The sequence below is a fragment of the Octopus bimaculoides genome, chromosome 4 (assembly GCF_046866305.1).
Source record: "Octopus bimaculoides isolate indiv1 chromosome 4, ASM4686630v1, whole genome shotgun sequence".
In the NCBI taxonomy this organism is placed as follows: domain Eukaryota; kingdom Metazoa; phylum Mollusca; class Cephalopoda; order Octopoda; family Octopodidae; genus Octopus; species Octopus bimaculoides.
In genome coordinates, this window is record NC_142931.1 from 58685968 (window position 1) to 58713841 (window position 27874).

At 30.6% G+C, this 27874-nt stretch overlaps 1 protein-coding gene across 1 annotated transcript in view; it reads left to right on the plus strand.

Annotated features, from left to right (window-relative positions):
- Positions 1-27874, plus strand: part of LOC106877350 (nipped-B-like protein) — a 195910-nt gene that overhangs the window by 86794 nt on the left and 81242 nt on the right. The window contains exon 4 of the mRNA XM_089350068.1: positions 14413-14531. Within this exon, the coding sequence (XP_089206194.1) occupies positions 14413-14531 (119 nt within the window). The remainder of the gene's footprint in view (positions 1-14412; positions 14532-27874) is intronic.

Genomic DNA, 27874 nt, shown 5'->3' on the forward strand with positions numbered 1-27874 from the left:
TAATAAGGCGTTTCAATAGAACATCTTTACCCCTAGGAATTACCAGGTACACCAGCTAGTATATACCTATCTTTTTTTCTTTTTTTACTTGTTTCAGTCATTTAACTGTGGCCATGCTAGAGCACTGCATTTACTCGAGTAAATCGACCCCAGGACTCAGTGGTGATGATGCAGACAGAACCTTTTGAAAGCTACTGTTGGACATCGGTAATGGCACTTCGGTTGGGTAGAAGGATGGCCCTGTAATCTTGCCTTTTGGTCACATGATATGTGATTTAAAGGAACTAATGAATAAGGTGTTTCATAACATTAGGAATCAATTTACAGATCACAACTGGCTGAAAACCTGTGCCATTTTAGCTCCCAAAACTTCTGGAACAGTTGCCAAGTGAGCGTCACATCTACAATTCCATTGACACTTGAATAGCCTAACACCACCCAGCCTCCCACTTCACATCTTGTATATCAAGATTGGGACACCAGTTATGCTCCTTTGACACCTCGATCCACCAAAGCGTTGCAATGCACATGACTTATAATAAAGAAGATAATGCTAACAGTCTTGGAAACAACAATTTTGACTGGTAAAGGAAGTGGTGTGCCTGTATTCATTCCTAGAATTCCACCTATTCCCTCAGATATGCCTTTCCAGTACAAGTGCCTGCTATTTCTAATAGTGAAGTTGAATATCATTTGCTATTATTACCATCATTATTATCATTATAATAATTATTTCTAATATAGGTACAAAGCTACAGATTTGTTGAGAGGGTGCAAACGGTTAATCTTTATCTTGTATTTTATATAATCTACAAAGTTTCCTCAAGTATTGACTAAGTAGATTTATCTCTGCCTTAGCTACTTTTTCTACTTTTATCTTCTGACTGTTTTTCATTTATTGTATTTATTTACAATGTGCAACACCCATACCATTAGTATTGGCTAATTTGTGGTATTGCATTGTTAATGTTTCTAATAGTGTATGTTAGATGCTCTTTTATTGTTGATGAAACAACACATTTTGCCTAAATGATTTAATGCAGTTGTTGGTTTTTGGCTGTTTCTCAGTATAGGTGCTGCCTCCATGAAATGTACTGATTCTAACTTCACCTCTTGAGCCTGCTTTGAGATTTTCATTTATTATTTTTCGCTATTATAAAATATGGGTATTTTTCTGATACTTACCAACTCTCAAGGCTTATAGCACTATATATGATATCTTAGTCTTATAACCTTCAAGCATGTTCACCTAAGCTCTTTCTTTCAGATGTTCAGGCTAATTTATGCAGAAATTCATGTGAATGCTATTTCCTTAAAAAAATCTTTAAATGATTTAAGTACAGATTCTAAAGAGACACGTTATCATTTGTTTATTAATGTTCTGTTTATAATTCTCTTGCTCTTTTCCCCTTTGCTAATTTTCTGCTCAGCAAATTGCTCAGCTACAATGTGTATGTTTATGCATTGATATTGACATGATGAAACAAGAATATATGCATGTGTGTGTATGTGTGTGTGTGTGGGGGGGGATACCTGCTTCAAAGGAAAATATATTGACACAGCTAAGTATGATTGTCATAAAGAAATGGTTCTGTTTTTAGACTAATGAAATTTATCCAGTTTGAATAGTACTGAAAAATTAATCTTTTCATGGCTTAAAACAGTAATGTTGCAGGACTTTTAGGTCACATCTTCACTGTTTGTAGTTCATCAAAAACAAATCAGCTACTACCCATGGCTGGAAATTACAAGCAAGTCAAATGAAATGATACAACCAGAAATAAAACATATATTTCAGACACAATCTGCCAGAAGTTTATTATCAGTGTTTTTTATTTTTGTTCTTGTAAGATTGAAAGTCCTGTTGCAATTAACACAAAATTCATGTTAATTTTTATCCATTTTATCATTTTTTTAGAGAAAACAGTTTCCTTTATTTTGTAATGCAGTTTAAGTGCATCTGACATTCAAATTATCATTGTAGATTAATATCAACAGTTTTTTAGTTGCAATATCAGTGATTTTTGTTTACTGAATGGTTTACTGAAACAGGACCATTTATAAGGCTTCTGTGACTGTTAGAAGGAATGGAAGAAATTACCTTCTGATTAGAGGTCTAGCTTGAATACTTGTAGTGGAATGGACTCCATTATAAGCACCCAAAGATTAGGTGATGGTGTTAAAGCAAATGACATCTACTAATCAAGGATAGTAACAGTCCCTCCAATAAGTTTCCATTGAATATCTATCTGTCCCCAAAATTTTACTCACATGGCTTTGCAAAGTGGGATCTGTTACAATCCCATGTTGTTGTGAAGTGAACTTTTTACTCTCACACAAGCTTCTTTTAGTTTTTGTTTACCAAATCCACTCACAAGGCTTTGTTTGGCACATGGCTGTAGTAGAAGACAGTTGCTGTACAGTGGGGATTGAACCAAAAATCATATGTTTGGAAAGCAAACTTCTTAACCACAAAGCCATGTCTGTGCCTACAACAATCATTCGTCATATTTTAATGCAACCTGTATTTGTGGGTTGGTATATTACATGTATATGTATCATCACAACCACCATCATATTTCTGTTTTTATATATTGAGCTAGTTAGTCACACTTCTTTTAATGCTGGCTTTTACTAGTTCCCAAGGTTTTCATGGTTTAACCCATACTCACATTTACCTTCTACCAACAACTCATTAACTCTTTTAGTTACCCATCCAATTGCTTTCTCAAGTAGCTTCTTGAGTTTAGTTGGTTGAGTAGTAGTTGATTGTGTTGTTAAGAAGCTAACATTTGTTGTAAATTTGACTTCAGAAGTGCAAATAAAAAGAAAATGATAAAAAGAGGAAGTGAGAAATTTTTAAAGGAAAATGTTTGTGTGAAAAGTATTCTAGGATGGAGGATATTTTTATTTTATGAAATGTCAATCAGCAGTGTGCTGATATGAATATTTAAATGCAATTTATAATTGTAAACTAATTATAAATATTAAGGTTACAGAAGCAAATTCTAAGTGTGTAACAAAGAAAAAAAAACAAGCAAGAAACAAAACAAAGCAAGTCACTGACATGATCTGGATATAATTCCAATCTTGTTACAAAATAGTATATCTTATATAATATTAAAAAAAAATCCTCAGTGAAATTATATTCTCTTCAAGAATATTATAAAAGAAAATTATTTATGAGCACAACTAACAAAGCAAATTCTATATTACCTGATTATAAGAAATGTTGATTGATTTATCTATTTTCAGTGAACCCCTTGGTGAATAGTGTGTAATATTTGTTTTAGGATATTTATTTTCACCATGGATTATGTATTTTTGACAAATGAATTAGTTTGCTTTTATACTACACTAGCAGAAATACCCAGCGTTGCCCGGGTTAAAGAGAATAATGAAATCTAAAAACGCCGTCTAGACTACGCATCATCTTTATATGTAGAGATGTATATACACACACGCACCCAAACACACGTATATATATGTATATCAATATAAATATATGAAAGTCAATGAAGTTTCGTAAAAGAAGGTGATCATGTACATACTTTCTTGCTGTTGTGATTATAACACCTCATTGTTCCTTGTTTTCCCTTGTGGAGCATATACAAATAGGTTTTTTGTTGCTGCCCACTCTTGAGCAGCCAACATACAGTTGTCCATGTGAGAAGCAGGGCTCTTCCAAGAGAAGACCAGCTACAGACAGTGTTTGACCCTGATATTTGTTTATGGACATGGCAAAAGTCACACGAAGGGGGAATTGTAGTCTTCTGAATGTAAAAGGAATGTCTGCTCCTGAGGGAGTAAGAGGAATTCTTGGAATAAAGACGTCATCCCCTTTTGCACATCCAGAAAGAATGGTAGCCTCGATAACGTGTGACATCATTTTCTAAATAATGCTCATCTGTTATGTTCGGGTTAAAATTTCATCAACATCAAAAATATATGAATTTTCATGGGAGTTATGGCCGTTATGCAAAGAATATAATTTCCAAATTTCATAAAGATCCATTCAGTACTTTTGACGTAGTTTTGGATAAGAAAACAAATGACTAATGTGTGTGTTTGTGTGCATGTGTATGTGTGTGTGATGGGTGTATATATGTATAGATATCTGTATGCATGTATATATGTATATATGTGTACATATTACATAACACATTTAACTTTATTCCTCACATCCCACACATAAACCAAACATATATCACTTCTATATGAAACGATTTAAAATGATAGCCAACTACCTCTCTGTAGAGTACAGCAGCAAGACATCTAAAATGGCCCATGATAAGAATCTGTGCTCTCATCTACTCTTTTTAACTTATACCTATAAGAAGCCAGCTTTGCCAACCCGGTTCTTTTCACTCCATAAGCATATCACTAAACAGAAGAAAAGAAAACAACCAGGATTCCCTCAGTAATCGTGCATGAAACAGGAGGAGCTCAACATCTAATCTTGTCCATGCTGGTTGTCAAGAGCTGTAGTACAAAGGTCGTGCACAGTCAGTCATTTTACCTGGCTAGGTTTGGAGTCCACTTGTTCAATAAGAGTGAGTGCAAGGGCTATCCAGAGCTGGCAGTGATCAATAGTGTTCTTGAGACTGACAGTTAATTTGCTTAGGAGCATAGCCTAAACTGGGCTATCAGTTCCATCCAAGTCTAAATATGTGGACAACTCCAATGACCAACAAGTACTGTGAGGCAGAGATGAAAAGAACTTTGGGGAGATAGTTCAAGAGACTGTGAAACTGCCCTGGTGTAAATAGGTAGGACCATTCACTGCAATTACAGGAGACTGGTTCTCATAAATTTGAGGTCTTCTTGGAATGTTTGGTGCCAGGTGTTTTTGGGGCCAGCTCTCTTTTTCATTTTCTTGTTTTCAGTGCCCATGTCATTACAGTCTTTATATCCAGGATAGTCAGTAGGTACAAAATGTCATTGGTCAGTAAAATTTAGTAAAAAAAAAGAGAGCCTTTATGGAGGATCTTTAAAAATTCATTAAATTGAAAATTAAATTTAGGAAGTGTGCTAGATAGTACATTTTGTAATGTATTTTTATATCATCATTGATGCATTGATTATATTAGAGAAATACTATTTATAGTATTAAAAATATTTTTAGCTGTATAAAGTGGTTTGGAAAAATTGAGCTTGATATTTCTTATCAATTTAGGGAAAGATTAGAAGAAAATTTGTAACCAAAATATTTATATAGTAACAGAAATGTTTATTTAGATATGACATTAATTACTTGCAAAGTCATAACTCTTTAAGCCTAAACTTCTGTAATTAGCAATCAGTCTTAATGTCTTAATAGATTTAAAGAAACTGAAATAATCAAACACATTGCTGCAATTACTACTAAAACCTTTTGACATATAAAAGAAAGCTATGCAGCAAACATTATGCAACAGTTTTAAACTTCTATGCTGCCTCTCAGACAAGTAAACATTATATCATAGAGTAGTGTGTGGTTTTTAAATTAGATTGAAGCATATCATGTCTTGTGTATTAGTCTTGTGGGTTATCACAAATTTCCTAAATGTCACTTGTATGGTACCTCAAACTGAATTAATTAACAAAATTGTAAATAATGAAATTAAAGTGAAATTTCATAATTTTCTAATAGTGAAACCAATGTACATGTTCTAAAGAAAAGATCAATTATTGAGCAAGACATACTAATTTTTCATTCTGTATTCTGGCTGTTTGTTATTATTTACCATTGAAATGAATATTATATGAAAATAAACCCAAGATGTTTGGTTAGAATATAAACCAAACAGGAAACTTAAATATCGTTCATTTCAAATTTTTTGGCACAAAACCAGCAATTTCAGGAGAAAGGGCTAGTTGATTATATTGACCCTAGTGCTCAACTTATTTTATTGACCCTAAGAGAATGAAAGGCAAAGTTGACCTCAGTGGAATTTGAACCCAGAATGTAAAGACAGAAGAAATGCCACTGAGCATTTTGCTTGCTACCTTTAACTTAAATATGATTAATGCCCAATATACACAATTCAATGTTACTTGAGAAATAAGACTTGTTAGTACAAATTAGAAATATAAAGTTTACTTTTATTGTTAGATTGTTTAATTAAAAGATTCTTGGTTCTCTACTTTGAATGTAAGATATATATTTTTTTAATAAGCAAAATTTTAGCTTCTATGAAAAGTAAACAGTGGTTACTCCAGAACTATTATCTCTTGGTAAATAGAAAAAGTGGATTTGATCTCACTCGTTCTTAGTCTTCTTTTTACTTTTTACAACAATGTTAAAATTGCATGTTTCTAAAGAATATACCTCAAGTTTTGAATTATCCAAAAATGTGTTGACATGCATTGTTACACAGATTGTGTAACTGTCTATTTAAGTATACAACAGCTTGTTGTATACTTTATGAAATGCGAATCTCTGTGGACTGAAGATGGGGATTTTTAAGAAGGTCTAAGATGGCCAGAAACTATTTAGGTCTTTTTACTGCCCATAGACAGATAAGCCTGTGGTGTATCCACTTCCTTTACTTTTAAGAGCATAGCTACAATATTTTGATTGAAAAAGACATACATTTCAGATTATTCAAAAATGCTATGTAGTGTCCTATGAATTAATCTAGGTGCACTAGTTTTTTGGTGTAAGTCTAAAATACGTGCTAAACTTCAAAATCAATATTGTTTTTTTTTTGCTACCCCCCTTTTTACCTCTGTCTAGTTACTGCTATCAACTTATAAAGTACTGAGATCTCTATTTTTAAAATGATTATTTTATACATTCTTGTGTGTGTGTGTGTGTGTGTGTGTGTGTGTGTGTGTGTGTGTGTGTGTGTGTGTGTGTGTGCATGTGTGTGTGCATGCGCGTGCGCACACACACACACACACACACACGAATACATACATGTATACTGTTTCTTGTTTGTTTTTTATGTTTTAACTTTTTAACTCCTAGCACTGACAAAGCATCTCTCCTGCACCCCTCTCTCAACTCATTATGTTGGATCTATAGGAACCACTAATATAAGGTCAATGTTGTTATTGCTCAATAAGAAGGTATACTATTTGATGGTGTATTTGGCTGTCTTAATCATCAGTGAAGAACTGTAGTTTGTTTCTGGTTGTCTACCTTTTCATATTATTTTTTAAAAATTCTGTTGAAGCCTACTTCCTTACTTTAAGTTGACAAGAGAATATGCTGATCAAGAATATTTATTACATCTTGCCTACAAAATGAAAATGTGACTTAATACTGTTAAAACCAATGATAGTTTATTTTTTTTTTACATAACTGTGATCATTTAAAAAAATATATTTATTTTAGCATCATTGTCAGCTCATTCACTGCTACATATATCTTTTGAGGCTCCACTTGTAGAGATATATTTTGATAGACCTCAGTATATTTTGCTGAGTTGGATATTGTTGTAAATTTTTGAAATTGTTTATTGTTTGTGCTAATGGTTGTTGGAACATAATTTCCCATACCATATTGTGATGAGTTTTCTGTCATAACTGCATATAATATTTCTTGCTGGTACTTCTACTTCATAATTCTTTTCTTACAGATGGTTAAAGATTACAGCATCAAATACTTTCTGTGTACATACCCTTGATATTGTCAATGAGTCTAATGATATTCTTTACACCTCTTCCTTTCCCCTCTTCTTCACTTTTCTGTGCTCTCTTTTTTGTACAGGGTTATAGCTTGCTTTTGTGCATCTATGGAATCCTTAATAATGATGGTTGCAAAGACTTTATTCTTTCTTTTTTTTTGACAGTTACTTTTTGAGTTTTTCACTAAAACACTTCTCAACTTTAAAAAAATTAAAAATTTGAAAGTAAAATGTATTCTACCCTCTCATCACACTACCCCCCCCCCCCAAGTTTTAACAAATAGGGCAATCTGTTATGTAACACAATCTAGTAACAACCAAACATATGCAGATGACATATTCAGAATGCAGTGAATATCAGTACAGAATATGATTAAAATCATAATTATATTTTTTCTCATAATCAAATATATATATATATATATATATATATATATATATATATATATATATATATATATATATATTATGTAAAGTTGAAGCATTTTATTAAAGGGACATTGTTCAACATTTATGAGTAACACCATTTAAGTAAAGATTCTTCACACTTCTAAGATTATTAAAATTTAAGCATTAAAATTTTTTAGTTTGCAATATATTCAGAGAAAATACATTTATCAATAAGAAAAATGATATATCCTGTTTATATATATGTGTGTGTGTGTGTGTGTGTGTGTGTGTGTGTGTGTGTACACACACAAACTCATAAATGGGCAGTAAATGGTAATACTAAATACTGTTGATCACTTTAGTTTTTTTTTTTATAATTATCAAAAAGTCATATAGCTTATGACTTTATTGAAATGGGCCTTTATGCAAAATTTTAGCTTAGTGCAGAATTGTAGTTTAGAGCTTGCAATACATTGATTTCATAGTAAATAAAGCCTTCGAAATAGTTATGTAGTCGTATTATTATTTTGTAATTTATGCTAGGAATATAATTTAATTGTACTCATATTTAATACAATAATAATTTGAATTCTGCTAAGTACAACTTTTCAACAAATGATATTGGAGAATGGGGTGAATGATAGAAAAATCTAATATTCAGTATTTTTCTTTTTATTGTATGTTGACTATCAGTTATATATAAATTTCTGAGAAAGATGAAGTTGTTCTAAATAGCCATTTCTAACATTTATTATATACTTTTTGAAAATATATATATAAAATTAAATTAGTGTTAATATATTTAATGCAAGGAGAATTTAAAAATTAATAATAAATATGCAATGAGGCCAGAAAATAAAAATACTTTCATGTTTTTTTTTTTTTCAGTATCTGTGGGAGACAACTTCACATGTTTTGTTATTATCTCATCAGCAAATCATTTGCCTTCACAGTGATGAAAAAAATCATAAATATGTATATGAAATGTGTGTGAGTTGGTGTAGGATGACCCAAATGCTTTCTTTTGTTTTTTTTTTTATTTCCTTTTTTTTTTAGCAGCAATAATCACGAAATTCTAGAATTAGAATTATGATGCAAAATGTTATTTAATAACATTTTTTGTTCCTTTTTGCATTTATGATTTTTGTTTAATAATTATCTGTAATATCCAACTGACATGATTTTCTGGCTACAAATTTGGTAGAAAAATAACAAGGTTATTTAAATGTAGAAACAAACTTACAAACTGAGTTTTGAATCCTTGTTGAAAGCAATTTTATTTACTGTTAATGCTTTTTGTAAAACACGAGTGTCTCAATTTCTTGTTTCTTACCTCCAACAACCTATGTTGATATAAGGAATAATTTTAGGAAATAAATATGATTTATAAATATTTTTCAAATATTTCATTCAACACTTTCACTTGAAGTATTGCAATTATGTATTTGTCATAAGTATTTTAAGTATTAGATCTTATCTCTTAACTCTTTGTCTATCCAAAGCATTTTTATAAGGTTGTCTCAAATGCCTATGCTTGCTTTCAGACTTTTTGTTAGCCCTATTTTCTTATGTTTTGAGTAATATAATGCTATACTCTCCTAAGTCCCAGGTTACTTAGGTGATTGAAAAAATATTGGGAATGTGTATCATACATGGTTCATGGATGCCAAGGAAATATGTACCAAGTATCATATGTGATACACATGTGAGGTGAAGGATTAAATATTTTTTTCTTAGTTCAGTACTTTTTATAAAGAGAGGGAAATTTATAGAGTATTGTTTTATTTCTTTCTTGAATTTCATATTCATATTTATATTTATTACATATATTTCAGAGTTTCATCGAACTTCTAAAATATAAATCTATCATTTACTAAATGTTTGTGCATGCTGATGCATAAAATAAAATATTTGCAAGATTGTTACTTAAACTATGAAGATGTCAGATGATACAAGAATATCAATCAACGTTTACACATTTGGCAATAATAAGAATCTTGTTATTGTTGGATTATTTGGGGATGGGAGAAATTTATGCATTTCATACTCTAATGGTATAACTTAATTTTTCTTTTTGTTTTGCTTATTGACCATTTAATATGATCTACAAGTGTGGGTTAGTTAATTGAAATTGTTTTATCCCTATGAACATTAGTGTTTCAAAGTATTTTGCATTTCACTTTAAGTATCTGTTCAAGCTGAATTAATCATCCTTTTGCTATTTTAAAATTTGTTTTTATAGACAATATACAATAATCAATTTATCCATGTGTGTGTGTGTGTGTGTGTGTGTGTGTGTGTGTGTGTGTGTGTGTGTGTGTGTGTGTGTGTGTGTGTGTGTGTGTGTGTGTGTGTGTGTGTGTGAGAGAGAGGGGGGGTATTTGAAATATCTTAAAGGACTGTGGGGTATCAGATATGATAGAAGTTCTTATTTACAAATGAACTATCAAGTTTTATGAAGAGACTAAAATAAAACAATTGAAAAATGCTATTTTTCTTAAATTTTCAATAATTTTTATTTCATTAATTTCAAATTAAATCTTTCAGTATTTGAGATAATTTTAGAAATGAAATATTTTGGAATATATACAGGTACACTATGTTTTGATTAATTTGATCTCTGAATTTTTTTCATTATGCGCCTGATTCCTGCAGTTCAATCAGGAACTATGTACACATCCAAGAATAAGACACCTGTTGAGAATTGGAGATAAAAATCAATTTGAATATAGTGTAGCTATAAATATTAAAAGTGGTTTTAATTTCTAGAAATGAGGTTAATAGTCTTAAGGAATTATGATCTTGTTAATTTTAGTTTAATAAATAATCACAGTGCAAAAATAATTTGCTTCCCTCCAACTAATGTTTATATCTGCTGAACCCTCACATTATTCCAGATCTTAAATTTAATTTTGAGCACTGCATGCAATTTCAGGAAAATTAGTAACATAGAGGCATGTGTTTCCAGCAAGATATTATTGAATAATGCAGCAGAATATAGAATTTTTTCTTTTTTATTATTATTAAGAGTAAGATATTGTTTTGTTTTGCTGTATTTGAAATACACTTAAATTCTAATTTCAAAGCGTAAGTTCTTAGAAGAATAGGTTTTCAATACAAGCAGTTATGTCTAATACAGTTACACAGTGACTAATTGGTTTGATTATAACTGATATTCTATTTTTGTGTAAAAGTATTCAACTCTTTTAATTTAATTTAGTTTGTAAACAGTTTCATTGTTTTAACTGGTAATCTTTCTCTCTTTTAATTTACTGCAAAAAGTTACCATTAAAATTGCTCAGCATAGCACTATTATCAGGAGAGATATAGAATTATGTTTTAGCCAAGAGGTCACATAGGTGTTGTAACTCACCATTAAATGGCTAATTTTTCATTAAAAAAAACCTTGAAATATTTGAAAGCAAATGGATTTCATGTGTTAAAATTTGAGACTAAACTGTATTATAATTGAAACAAATTATTTAAAAGGAATTTTTTTCTTGTTAATGTAACAAGATCCTAAGTTGAAATGAGAAATTGAAATTTTCTGTTTCATATTATATTTAATCAGAAATTTCTTAACTAGATCATCAATACTGCAATTACTTCTAAAATGATTCCTTTCAATATTGTTACATAGCTTAAATAAGAAAACAAATCTCATATTAAAGTAGATCTTGTTTGATTGGTAAGAAGTATCAATGTTTTGGTTTACTGCTGAGAAAGCCTTTTCAAGTTTAGCTTCATAATAGCAACTAATGCTTTTTGGGAAAGAAACATGGTACTATCCAAAATATTCTTTTGATTTAGAATGGTATTAAGAAACCTTAGATTTCTTTGGTTTCTAGAAACAAACTAATCTTTTTTTCTCTTCATTTAAATAATAAGCCTAAATTTACTTTTCTATATTGTACAACTAATAAATACTACTCTTGTATTAGAGGTAAGTGGGGGAGTTTAACATTACATATGTTCATCATTATTTAATATCAAATATTTCAGCACAAATTGTAACAAACTGAGATGAATTCATCTCCAAATTGACATTTGGTGAAATCAACAAAATGTGAAGTTATTTTGGCACTAAAAGCCACATACCACCCAGAAAATAACAAGTTTGTTTTCATTCATAGAATCATTTAGTATATTAATGTTTTCTGATTTTTGTAGGCATTATCAGCTAATGTGCTGCCTATATACAAACATTTTTTGTCACCATTTATTCCAAACAGTTGATTTCTCATTTGGAATAAGGAATATGTTTGTTTCTTGTTTTTGTCTAATCTGTTTGTCATTAGAATTGGCCTTACATCAAAATAAGATTTTGCATGCAGATGAGAGAAAGTGGAAGGAGGTGGTGGTGGTGGTGGGGGGGGGCTTTCAAAAACCCTTTTGTAATCATATTTCTAATGAAATATAATACTTGTATATTTCAATTAATTTTGGAATAACTCATTAAATTAGAGATTTAGTAAAATAATTAAAATTTTCATTTCTAAGCTAGTGTTTGAAATATAACAAAAGATTCCTTAATTAAATTATGATGAAAGGTTGTTTTCAATTTGAATACTTTAAAGTAAAGTTCAAAGTATTCTAGAACCAAAAGCCATGTTAGCAGGTTGCCATAGAAAGGATTAAAATATATACATCCTAACCCTTTTGTTACCATATTTCTGTTGAAATGCATTGCTTTTAGTTCAATTAATTTATAAAATAAAGAATTTAGTAAAGTGACTTCATCATTTTTAAGCTGGTGTTTAAGACATAAATTAACAAAAAGATTTTAATTTAGTTTACTTTAAATCAAGAAATCTGTATCATAGAATTATGGGTACTCTCAAGTTGGTTGGTATCAAAAGGGCTAAATTCTTACCATGTGTATATAATTTTAGCAATTGTTCATTTAAATTCCAAACTCCAGGCTATGTTAATAACTAAAAGAAACTGAGTTAAACTGACTGATGTAGTTTATATATTATTCCTTCTAAATTCAGTTGTTCTTACATAAAAGGGGTTAATTTAGTCTAGTAACAGTTTTAATATTTGTATGACTCTGTAACTCATGCCATATGTTAGGATATATTAACATTCCCAGTATAGATCCTTTGTTTCTAATTTTCATTTGCTTAACATTATTTCTTAAAATATTTTAAGTAAACATGTATGCAAGTGTTTTGTGTTTGCCAATGTGTTTGCATTTAATATAGATTACACAGGTGTGTTTGTGTTTAATTCATTTATTTCTCATAAGTATAACTATGTAAACATGCAAACATCTGATTTAGTTTGTAAATATTTCACCAATAAAATAGTTGTCTTATGTTGCTTTTTGGGGGTGAACATGAAAAAATTATAAAAATAAAGGGTGTGTGCATGTGTGATGTATCTATTTTTCAGCACCAGTTTCCTTCTAGGAGAGAATTTGATTATAAATGTTGAAATTTATTTTTGAGTTTCAAAACACATTTTTGTTGCTTTTTTTTCAAATCTTAATTTTTATGTTACTAGTATGAATTTATATTATCACTAACTTTTTGTATTTGTTGTTAGGTATTTACAGAAAAGTGACTGGATCACAGTATTCAGCTTCATTCTCTATATTTCGCTAGAGGCAAAATGACTGAGTGGATTAGATATTGGGCTATAAGCTCATAGGTCATAAGTTCAAATCCACTGCCTTAATTTCATTGTGTCTATTTGCAAAATGCTATTATATATTATTGCCTTGAGTGAGGTAGTTTGTTAGGAATAGATGCCCATGTCATCTGGAAATGTTATCAGTAATAGACCAATATCTTATTCAGATGAAGATTTAGCTATCATCTACTTAATGTCCTGAAATTAGAGCCAAATGGGGAGCATCATTTTTTATTAATTAAAATAAAATTTACTCAGCAGTTTCATGCTTGATTTACAAACCTTATATACTGAAGTTGTCTTTTTAATATATGATTATATTGTCTTTTAATATATCTAGTTCAGAAAAATGTAAAATTAGATGTAGGTCTTCTAGATTTATTAATGAAATATGCATTTACTTTGTTCTCAATGTTTTTTGTTGATTTCAAAATATCATTTCAATTTTATTGAAAATTCAATAAAATTGAAAATTTTATGACTAATAGAGAAATCTGGAATTTTCTTTTTTGAATTAGGATTTTGTTTCATCAAATTCTCATTTATGTGATAAGCTGATATATAATTCAACCAGAAATGAAAATATTCTTAGAAAAGAATTTTTAAAATAAGGGTTCTTTTTTGTCTTATTTCATTTAATTCCATTCAATCTTCATAGCTTAGATGGGTACTTTCTAATCAGAATAGTCCACCTTACTAAAATATCTTGACCTTACTTTAATGACATACTGTGGAGCTGTTGGAGTGTTAAACATTGTTTGCTTAATTTCAGTGAATTGAAAGATAGTTTGGCCAGTGATGCCATTGAAGGGGATATTCCAGATTTATTGAAAATGGTTTTAAGACAAGATCCCAATGTTTTTCATTCTACTGCTAGGAGAAATTATGATGGTAAGAGCGATTTGATATTAATTTCTTTGTAATGTCCTCTGCTTCTTGAACATTAGAACATGACTACTTTATTGGCTAACAAGGGGTAATTATGTTTTTTTTTATGTTATATTTTGGGGTCATGATGTCTTGAAATAGATATGAAGCTAATTATCAATGTATATTAAAAGCCAAAAGACAAGCAAAAGCAAACATCTGGTGTTTGTATGTGTATCTAAATGAATACACATACATACCAACACACACACACACACACACACACACACACACACACACACACACACACACACACAAAAAAGGAAAAGGCATTCTTTTTGTCATGTTCTAATTTAGCTATATGGTTTTTATTTTGCATCTTGTTCAGATTTCTTTGTTTTATTTTTGTTTCTTAGAGGAGAATCTGTATTTTTCTTGGATTTATTTGAAAGTTACTGTGTAACATCTGTTTATTGGCTTTGTTTTCTTAAATCTTAAAGGGCTAATGTTATTTCGAGTAGCATTTTTATTACGTAACAAACTATATTCAAGAACTCAAAATAGCTTCTTTTAACTTACGAAAGAGTTCTTTATACATTTACTTTTAGCTAATTTTAAAATGCTAAATAAATAGATTATTCTAAACGGTCTCAAATTACACTGTAATTAAACCATAAATGTTGTCATAAGGTCGCAAAAGGAATGCATTGGTATTAGTTAATATTTCAAGGATAAAGCTTAAACCTTTAGCATTTAAAGTGGCTATATCCAACCAAAATATGTATATGTTCAAACTGGCTACATCCAGCCTATTTCACCTGTCCTACAATGTCGTTGTAAAATTAACTATCACATCGTTGAAATCTTAAAGCTACATGATAATTTATGATTAATTCTAAGCAATGTAAATAAATAAGCATTACATTAGATAGGCTAATCTGAATACTGAAGGGTTAAAATGTGAATTGGAGAAGGAACACAAAATTGTCTTTTTTTCTTGTGGGTATATTAAAAATAAAGGGAAGTTTTCTTAATGTCTTTTTACATTCTATATTTATTATTTAGAATTTGTAAAGCATATTCAGGTGCTTAAATGAAGCTTTGCACCCTTTAGAAGAGCAATCCTCAACCTGTTTTACACCATGGGCTTCTTTCATGCAAGACAATTTTTCTATGATCCGGGGGTCACTCACATAACAAAGCACAATAAAGTGCATAATAGATAATGCAAAAACATTGAGTATCACATACAGGCTGTGATACTCAATAAAATAGAGATAAAATTTTAAAAAATCTATTCTTTTCACACAACCTGATATCAAATAACAACCTGGTGTTTGGGAACTGCCGCTTTAGAAAACCTTGGTTCCTCAACCTGAACATCTATGATTGAATACCAGTTAGACTTTCTTTTTAATTTAAAAGTGTTGTCAATTTTATACACAAAGATACAATGATTTAATCATATACATAGATAAGTAGTTAAAAAGAATAATTGCTTTAAAACATTAAAACATCATATAAAATGAAGTTTTGACACTAAGCTAAGTAACAGATTTTAAAAATGAATTCTCTTTCCATTCCAATATATCATTAATAAAGTTAAATTTTATTACTTATCAGTTAAACATATCCAGTTAAATTTAATGTGGGAATAAGTGGATATATGTGACACTAACAAAGTTTTTTTGGTATATAATGATCTCATGAAAAGAAGCTTTTATACACGGGCAGTTAATAATGTATATACATATGAAATTGTAATGTTTATTTTTGATTCTATAAGAATGACCCTTTAAGATTTAAATTGTTGATACAAAATATGATTTTAGTATTCTGTTTAGTTCCTGTGGCACTGTTCTCTTTTTGTTTTGGTTAAGGTTTTATCAAATTCGCTGAATCTTTTGTTGCTGTCATTTTAATTTTTTCCTTTTTTGTAGTGCTTTGTGACATATTGTTAGCATGTCAAAGTTGTTTGCTTTTTTTCTGAGCCTGTGCTAGAGTATATGTTAAGTGTACTTGTGAGTGCATCTGTTAAAATATTTGATATTGTTTGTCCACAAAGTATTGAGGGTGCATTTTTGAAATATTGGAGATACTAGTAGTAGTGCCTAGAATATTTTCATATTTATATAATTGTAATTGAATTTTGAATTCCAATATTTCAATGATGGCAATTCTCAAATAATTACAAAAATTTGATAGAATCAATTAGTTTATTTAATTCTATTTCACATTGTTGAGTAATTTGTTATTATAAAAGCTCATACCAACTCTCTCTTTCTGTATATATATATATATATATATTTAAGAATTTAAGGATTGGAGAAAACGCATGTTATAATTGCATACTATATTCCTACATATGTTTCAAAGGATTACAATCTGTGTGATCCATAGGGATCTTTGATATTAAAATTGTAACCTTCTCATCAGGGAAAGCATGGGAATCATCTTAAACATAAGACATTATGACCGATTATGAAAACAATAGATGGATAAGGTTATGACTTGATTCATTTGAAAAAAAACCGTTAGAGAATTGGACGCTGCCGGATAGTGGGTTGGACAACACATACCAATCAATGTGTAAGAGCGTACATGCATATATAAATACACATACACAAACACACACATATACATGCATACATGTAGGCATGTATAATTGTGTATGTATTTGTATAAAACCATATATATATATACGTTATTAGGTTCTGTATGTAAGTGCATATTTCTATATGCATGTGTGTGTATGTATTTATGTATGTATGCGTGTATGTGTGTTTATCTATGTATATGTATGTGCACATGTGTGTATGTGTATATATGTGTGTGTGTGTGTGTGTGTGTGTACAAAAAAAAATATATATGTATGTATATGTATGTGTGTGTATATGTATATGTATGCATGCACACACACACACATATATGGATATGTGGATGTATGTATATGGGTGTGTGTATGTATGTATATATAAAACACTTGAGTTATTTTTCTTTTATATATACACATATATATATGTATATATATGTATATATGTATATGTATTTGTATGTATGTATGTGCATGCGTGTGTTTGCGTATGTATACATGTATGTATATGTATATGCGAATCTGTTTATTTGATTAGGTAATAGGCGTAGAGGTATAGCTATGTGTATGTGCATGAATATATTTCTATTTATACATGTGTGTATATGTAGATGGATACATATGTGTATATGGGGACACGCACACATGTGTATATTTGTATATACGTGGGTACGTATGTGCATATGTATAAATGTGGACGTATGAGTGTGTGTATTTATATGGATGTGTATATATATATATATATATGTGTGTGTGTGTGTGTGTGTGTGTGTGTATGTATATATATGTATACATATGTATATACGGGTGCACATGTGTATGTATGTGTATATACATATATATATGTATATGTGTGTGTGTATCAGTATGCATGTATATGTGTGTGTTTGTGTATGTGTATTTATGTATGCTTGTACGCTCTTACACATTGATTGGTATGTGTTTTGTCCAACCCACTATCCGGCAGCGTCCAATTCTCTAACGGTTTTTTTCAAATGAATCAAGTCATAACCTTATCCATCTATTGTTTTCATAATCGGTCATAATGTCTTACGTTTAAGATGATTCCCATGCTTTCCCTGATGAGAAGGTTACAATTTTAATATCAAAGATCCCTATGGATCACACAGGTTGTAATCCTTTGAAACATATGTAGGAATAAAGTATGCAATTATAACATGCGTTTTCTCCAATCCTTAAATTCTTAAATATACTCAAATACCCAAAATTTCAAGGAGTTGCTGCCTTAAAAACAGGAACTAAACCACAGTTATTTTGTGTTCTTTGCTACATTGGTTTCTATTAACCCATTTATTCTATCAAAAGAATTTTTATTCATAAACGATGATGATGATGATGATGATAAGATAGAAGAAATACACATAATTATATATATATATATATATATATATATATATATATATATATATATATATATATATATATATATATATATATATATATATATATATATATATATAAACATTTGCCACCATTATGCTTTGTTTAGTATACTTTAATAACAGACTTTTTATTGGAAAGAAACACCAGAAAATCAAAATATGAACTACATTTGTATTAAACTGTTTTCAAAAGTAAATTTTAAGTTATCATTTTTTTAATTCTAACACATCCCTTGCAAAAACAAGGAATATCTGTCTATTTCGCATTGCATTCATTTTGCTAGAAATCCCTATTTACATACTTTTACCTACACATACAGTACTGTGTATGAAATCTAATATTTCAGATACTCTTATATATACTCAACATGCATTAAATATTTGTTCATATTTGAATGAAAATTTCTTGTTCTGCTTTTTAACCTTTCACTTTATAGGGAAAATAAACAATTATATTTAGATTGTTAGGGAAAGTGTAAAACCATATTTTGATTTAAGCTAAATACTTTTAATCAACTTGATGATTATTACTGATAATTAAAGCTGATAATTTATTTATTAGATCATATCTATACAATCAAGTGATTTATAATGCATTTATCATAGTAGTTTTTACTAATAAATGTAAAAATGTTGCTTGACTGCAGTACTTTAACTGATTGAAACTTTAAAATGAAAATCGAGGATAAAATGCAGTTTGTAATATTCTGAGATAGAGTTGACAGCAGAAAAGAAACCATTAGCATATGTTTATAAAAGTTTCAGAATTGAATGCCTAAAGTGTTCAGAATTGGAGCAGGTGCTGGTTAATATGTACACTTTTTCAATGGCACTTATTAAGAGAAATATTTACAGAATATTTGTATATTTAGCTTTTTAGTTGGTTACAGTTTTTTTTAAAGAATTGTATTTGACATTAAAATGAATAAATTGGTTTCAAATTTGATTCCAGTTCTATTTTGAATTAGATATATTGCTTTCTTTCTATTCTTTAATGTTTTTCTATTATTTCCATCTGTATCAGCAGTGATTTTGTTTGATTTTGATTTATATATTGAGTTATAATTATAAAGTTAATGAAAGCAAAAGTTTTATTATTATTTTTTAAATTTTTTTAAAATTTAAAAAAAAATACTTTTATTGGTTAGATTAGTGGAAAACATGCAAATATGCATTCATTTCTTTAGAGTAGTTTGTTTGGTCTGTTGAAGCTGAAAAGCACTTTCAAACTACTCCTTCTATACCTTAGAGTAAACATTCCACTGTTTTGCACCAGAAGCTCTGTTTATAGTTTCTTGCTATCTAAGGAGTAATATCTGCTTTCACATTTCCTGGATTAGGCTCTTTAATAATCTATTGCAACTGTCAACATTCACATTCCAAATAGAAAGTTTGTGCTCCAAGCACCACCTTCAATGCATTTATCAAAGTGGCTACTGAACTGCTTTCTTGCTTGCACCCAACTGTGTCAAGAGCATTTCCTCAGTATTCTGTGAATAGGATATCTTAATTAATTTGTACCTTTTTTTTGTTTTTGTTTTTACATAAATTAGCACAATAAAAGTTCAGTGTCTTGCTCCAGTGATGGTGTAGTACTTGTAGACTACATAATGTGATGCTAAATGACATAAATTCCAATGTGTATCTGGTTATTAGCTTACTTTCACTAGGGGGCCCTTTTTCTGTTTGTTATCTTTATTTAGGTATCTTTTGAGAATAATATATTTTATATATTTTCAGGGTTCCTATCTGCAAATGGGAAAATAGAATTTTTGCTTTGATTATAATCTGAAATTTTTGTCACTTTGAAGGCAACTCAAATAGGAAAATCATGCATCATCTACATAACTAAGCTTGATTTAGGAATATTTTGAAACATTTAGTTACATTTAGTTACTATTTTTATTTTGCTATTTTGAAAAATTTATGACATAACATATTTAATCTTTTCATAGTAGAACAAGAATATGCAAATCTTTATTTAATCTTTTTTAATTTATTTCTTATACCCGTTCTTGATGTACTACAATGTTTTGTGTGAACTACAGTTCTCTTGGTCTTGATGTATTTTTATATCATCTTGTTCTTTTTTTATAATTTTATATCAGTTGTTGATTTTATCATTTTAGCTTTTATGTTTAATACCATTTCGTGATTTGTAGAAGAAACAGACTTGATATAGTCTTCTAATATACATTTTACCTTGAGATAATTTATTGTAGAAAAAGGAAAAAAACGAGAGTACTTTGGGAAAAATGAATGTGGGAAAGAACATCCATTCTTACATTCACTTTTCCCTTTTTCACATCTTTAGGATTTATTTCCCCTCTTCCAGATTATCACTTTGATATATTATTTTTTCAGGTCATTTTTCAATCATTGATCAGAACTAAACATTTTATAATTGTTTTATTTTAATTATCTTTGGGATAGCTTAAATGCGCGCACAAAAACAAATAGTGAGGGTTTATCAGTCTGGGCAAAATACTTCATAAACTCTCTGATGGTACACCAAGCTAACAAAATTAGATTAGTGAAGGACTCCAAGTAATCTTTTGGTAGGGTTCCAAGTAATGGTTCATCACAACTATATATATATATATATATATATATATATATAAATAAAAAATAGAAAATGGAATGAACGACATTTTTTTAATTTAAACCACTACAATTTTTTCTACACTCCCCCCCCCCATCACATGGTGAGACGTATAATCATTATTATCTGTCCAAAGTGTAAAATGCACCTCCTCAAGTGATTGTGTGAATAAGTCCCTCATTAGATCCTGTCATTTCACTCACTATGAGAATGTATACACAAAGTGATGTATCATTCTCAGTAGTTACAGACAAAAGTAAACATGGATATAATGACTGGCAAAATACAATTATAATCAAAATACAAAATACACAAAAAAGAAAAAAAGGGTCAGGTAGACTATAAATCATAATTACGATCTCACTTGACTTGATAAGCCTTCTCAAGCACAGCATATTGCCAAAGGTTATAAATGTGGTATTCTAAGTTATTGGATGTCACATATGATTTCACTGTATGTCTATTAAAAATCTTGTGGCATTAGATTTAGGAAAGTTCCTATGTAATGCAGCAAAGAAGTCCTTTGCAATTTTGGATGACACACGTAGTCTGAAAATTGGATTATACCACAAAGCATTGCATTTTTTATACTTGCTGTTTGATCTATTATGACTAGTATAATCTGTGGTAGAGTCACTATGTAAGGAATTTCAGTTAGACTTATAATTAAAAATTAGATCAGCCCTATTTTCCCCATAAATTTTACTTATTATGCTGTTTTTTCTCTTTTTTGGGGTTGAGATAGACACTTTCATCTATTTTGTGTTTATGATTTTTTTCTACAAAATATGGTTTAGTGCTAGTATTATTGTTGCTATATACATTAATAAGATTATTATTAAGTATGTATTTGATTTTCTCAGTATATCCAGCCCTAGATAATGCTACATTCAAATAATGTGCATGTGAGTTAAATATCATTTCATTTACTGAAAGTTTAGATATTTGATTGAATATCCTTTTATGATAGAGGGTTGGGTAGTTGGATTTTCTATTGATATACCTTAGATCTTCTTTTGGTTTATGATGTCGTTCAAATAATCTGGTATCCAGATTAAATGTTACTTCAAGAAAATTTACCGTACGGTAATTATTTTTTATAGTAACTGATAGTCTGAAATTTTTGAAAAATTTAAATAGTTGTGCCTTATATCCCTCTGTTTCTACTTTATGACACCTATCTAATATGAAGAGAGCATCATTACGATGTAGACTGTGCCCTACCCCACCAGCTTAGGCAAATGGGACTCCATCTGGTATAGGATATATACTCGAGATCAGTGACTTGTGCTGAGTTGCTTGATCTCATTGCTTTGTCAAAAAATATATAATTTTAATGTATACTTTTCCATGCTTGCATGCATTATATGAGACTTCATTTAAACAGAATGCTCTGTGGCTAGAATTATTTAAAGAATAGGAAGACATGTGACAAAGTGGTAAAGGCTGATCTTTGGACCTTGATCCTCACAAGGAAGATGACAAAGGACCATGATTACTGGCAATATGTGGTTCTTGAGAAGATTTACCTATCTTGGCAGCAGAGAGATTCTAGAAGCACAATGTGCATATAAATGCACAATTGGGCCCTCTTGCTCAATTTCCTCCTCAAGATATTACTTCCACCATGATATCTCTAACTGCAGTAATCAAATATGTGCAGAACTGCATACTTCATAAGTTTTTCTTTGATACCTCTTAACTTTCTCACTACCTGTGACCATTTCACTTGATGTTCATCTTCCATTCTTAATACTGTTCTCTCCACCCATATTTTACATTGCTCACTCTCCAGAGGCCCCAAATTAACACTGTTCCATTATCATACATTTCTCCCTTCCACTCTTTTACAACCTACTCAACCATATGCCATCCTTCTCTCTCTCTTTCTCTCACAGCCTTCTCCTGTCTATTGTATTATTACTGCTCTGCTGTTATACAACTTCCCCTACCCACCTTCTGCCCTGTCAGCCATCTATTCCCTACCTTCCCCCAACTCGGATGTATTATCAGTCACTACCCCTAATCAACCACTCACTAAATTTACCTTTCAACCATAGCCAATTTCTTCAGTTGTCACCATCCTCCTTCTGCTTATCTTCTCTACTTATCATCCATTAGCACTTCATTATAATCCACTCTCTTATCCATTCCCCATCTCTAATCATCTCTTATTCTTCCACACACTCTTGCAACCTCTACCTATCCACCCATTCCCCATTTTCCTGTCTCCACTCACTTCTACCCATCTCATATCTTGAGGGTCACCCTCCTGACACCTTTCATGATTTTTATTTCTTTCCAGCTTCAGCATGGTCACTCTCACCCTTTCTTCTTACTGTGAGTTGCCGTGTAGCTCCTCTACAGCAAGAAGCCAAGTCGAATTACAGCTACTTCTTTCACACATTAGTCTCTCGTCTCCTAGCATTAAGCTTCCACCCTCTCTATTTTAACTTTACTCAGTTGCATGGGATATTAGTCTTACAAGTTGCATGGGATATTAGTCTTACAAGTTGCATGGGATATTAGTCTTACAAGTTGCATGACAACATTACTAGTGCAAATGCTCTGAAAAAGCACCCAGTATATGTGGATAGTATTAGGAAGGGTATTCAGCTGTCGAAACTATACCAAAGCAGCAAAGGAGCACAATGCAGTCTTCAGATCTGTCAGATCCTGATTAAAAGAATAATAGAAAGTAAGGTAATAAATTCCCCCATTCAGTCAAACAGTAAGCAGTTCAGACATGTTCATGGAGGACTATAAGCAAATGGCACCATTCATACAAATAGTGACACTCTGTTTATAAGTATGTTGTAAGATAAGGAGAATGCACATGACAGGTTCTGGGTTCTTTCAGGTTCAGTTTACCAAATTCCACTCACATGTTATTGCTTATTCTGCAACTATAGTTGAAGTTATCAGCTGACAGTGTCCATGCAATGGGAGTGAACCTTTTAACTGCACAGCCATGCATTCACTTATAAGCCATAGTGTGTGTGGGTGTGTGTGTGTGCATGTGCATGTGCAAGTCTAGCTGTATGGTTAACAAGTTTACCCTGCAATTATGTAGTTTCATGTTCAACCCCCATGTCAAAGCCCTTTGGGCAAGTCTTTTTACTATAGCTTTGAACTCACCAATACCCTGCAATTGAATCCGGTAAACAAAAACTGTAGGAAGTATATTGTGTGTGTGTGTGTGTGTGTGTGTGTGTGTGTGTGTTTCAAACAAATTATTTTCTGACGGAAACAGAACTTGTTCTGCAAAAGTTCTCTCTCTTTCCCTGTAAAGATACAGTCTTTTTTGAGAAATGGTCAACTTAACAGTTAAATTACCAAAGTTCAAACATATATTCTGTTTTAAGCATTCTAGAATCCCCACCTCTAAACTGCTTCTTGTCTGCAACCTGCTTCAGAAGATCTATTCGATTTTGGCAGAACTTTGTAGTTGTACTAGTTTGGCAGGTGATTTGATGTGAGACCGTCTATTGAAACTGATACAGTTACATAATCTTTTCTACTCTAGGCACAAGGCCTGAAATTTTTGGGGAGGGGCCAGTTGATTAGATCAACCCCAGTATGCAACTGGTACTTAATTTATCGACCCTGAAAGGATGAAAGGCAAAGTCAACCTCTACAAAATTTGAACCCAGAACGTAAAGACAGATGAAATACTGCTAAGCACTTTGCCTGGCATGCTAATGTTTCTGCCAACTCACAGTTACATAATGGATGAACTATTTCAGTCATTTATAAACACACACAACTGTTATATTCACTTGATGCTTATTTCTTTATGGACTCTTATGAAATGTTACAAAGGTTTGGTGTATTTTTACAACCTGCTCGCTACCTCTGAGGTGCAGTGGATTATCTCAGTGAGCAGGCTGCAGAAGTGTGACTATTTTCTAACATTTTATTATAGACTACCCCCCCCCCCCCATGTAAACGGTGTTCTTAAAGGCTTAAATAATTCTACATTCTATGTTTAAATAATTATTTCAGTTTCCTTGTTACTGCACAGTCAACTGTACATGGGTGCAAAACCTAGTAGCAACATTTGAAACCCTAGCATATCTTTAGTATTTCCCAAAGAACCTATTATTATGGAAATTGTTTGTTTTCAGTCCCTTCATTCCAGGTATCAGTTCTCAACCCTTTATATTTAATTACTCTTATTGATGTATATTGGAATTGATTAAGGACATAATGATGTACCTATGTATTTGTTAGTTAATTCTGTCAGTTAGCCTATTGACATTGTATGTGTATACTTTGTTGACAATCTCTCTGTTATGTAACACTTTGGAATTAGTTTCCTCTTCCAATATACCAAAAAGAAAACATAGAATGTTAGTAAATGTTATTAGTTACATAAAACGTTGGAAAACAGTAGCTTTTGAAACAAAATTATAAAAGGACAAAAAAATGTGGGGAAAAACCCACTAAAAATTTAACTTCAAAATTTTCTTTTGGTTACTCTACAGTACCTATGATATTTATGGGTTCAGAAAATATTTGAATGAAATTGTGAGTGTGTAGTCCTTGCATGTATGAGGATATATTATACAGATGTGATCAGCCTTAATCTTTGCATTTATCACTATGGCAGCTGATTAATAACAATAAATAAACGTATTAAAAAGGATTGCTACTTGTGATTAATTCCGATCCATGCTTCAGATGATGAATAGTAGAAAGCAGGTAACTATGCAGAACCATTTACTGTTTAAAAATATTCCATTTCATGTACTATTGATAATAATAGATAATGTACTTCTTAGTGTACCTGTCATCCACAATTTCAGTAACACCCAAATTTTAGATTAATGTTTATGCAACTATACGTACACACACACACACACACACACACACACACACACACACACACACACACACACGCACATGCACACACACACACACACACACACACACACACACACACACACACATTTATATATATATATATATATATAATAATTTTCCCAGAGGATGTAGCAACCGTTACCAATATAGCATAAGAACTTACCTTAGGAGATCATTAATTAGATTCCTTAAGGGTCGTTCTCACAGTTTATATTTATATCATAAGGTTTTTAAACTTTTAAATTTTCATATTCAAAAGAGACAGAGACTTCAAAGTTTGGATAAGTTTGGCACAGAAATGTTAACATAGAGTGGTGAATAAATCGATATATCGAATTTGAAGTCTCTGTCTCTTTTGAATATGAAAATTTAAAAGTTTAAAAACCTTATGATATATATATATATATATATATATATATATATAATACACACACACACATATATATATATATGAGTGTGTGTGTATTAGTTTGCATGTATGTGTGTGTTTGTGTATATGGATTTATGTATGCATGTACGCTCTCACACATTTATAGGTATGTGCTGTCCAACCCACTATCCGGCAGCGTCCAATTCTCTAACGGTTTTTTTCAAATGAATCAAGTCATAACCTTATCCATCTATTGTTTTCATAATCGGTCATAATGTCTTACGTTTGAGATGATTCCCATGCTTTCCCTGATGAGAAGGTTACAACTTTAATATCAAAGATCCCTATGGATCACACAGGTTGTAATCCTTTGAAACATATGTAGGAATAAAGTATGCAATTATAACATGCGTTTTCTCCATTCCTTAAATTCTTAAATATACTCAAATACCCAAAATTTCAAGGGGTTCCTGCCTTAAAAACAGGAACTAAACCACAGTTATTTTGTGTTCTTTGCTACATTGGTTTCTATTAACTCATTTATTCTATCAAGAATTTTCATTCATTAAGATAGAAGAAATACACATAATTATATATATATATATATATATATATATATATATATATATATATATATATATTACTTGTGCAACCAATAGACTACATCTTTGGCACACATTTGATAAATTAATTATTGATAAGGCTACCTAACATTAAAAGAATTTTGGAAATCATTTAATGCTCTACCAGGTGCTGTAAAAATAAAAGGAATCTGGAGCAAATATTGAGAGAAAAAGTATGAAAAATGTTTGGAACAAATTATCCCATCAATTTATGGACAATGTCAAGGGATTTGAAAACCTAGTAAAGATTGTGAAAACTAAAATAGCAGTTATATTTAAATTACTAATCATATGAACTTTCATGTTTCTACATGAATGATCTATTTTAGTTACATGACTTAAATCTAACAAAGGCTTACTTAATTGGAATGGAAGAACATTGTAGAAAATATGAAGATCTAATAATAGAAACTTCTGTTTATTCGCAACTTTTCACATAGTCAAATAGAGGTTTATATTTTCAAGTCCCAAGATTCAAATTTTGAATGAGTTAAAAACTTGCTGCTGATTTAAATAAATTAGATAAATTCATTCATGTCTAATATTATGAAGCATATGCAGAAAAGAAAAGACCACCATGTTTATCTTGACACAAAGTTCAAAGAAAAAAAAAACAAAAAAAAAAAACACCTACTTCAAGTGAACCAAATATGAGTAGCAAGGTCACATAAAATGATGAATGCAAAATAAGCAGCAAAAATTAAATGAATAAAAAAAAAAAAAAGCACCATTTGATTGTTCATTATCTGTAATGGATTTAGTATGTTTGATCTATTAAATCATTGGTTATGCCTAAGTTGTTACATTGTTCCTCAACACTTTAAAAATGTTATGCTAGATCTCATCAGTGAGAATGTAACCATCACTTAATTTGGTATTTCTCTGTTTCTTCATTCTTAGGTTCTGTTTT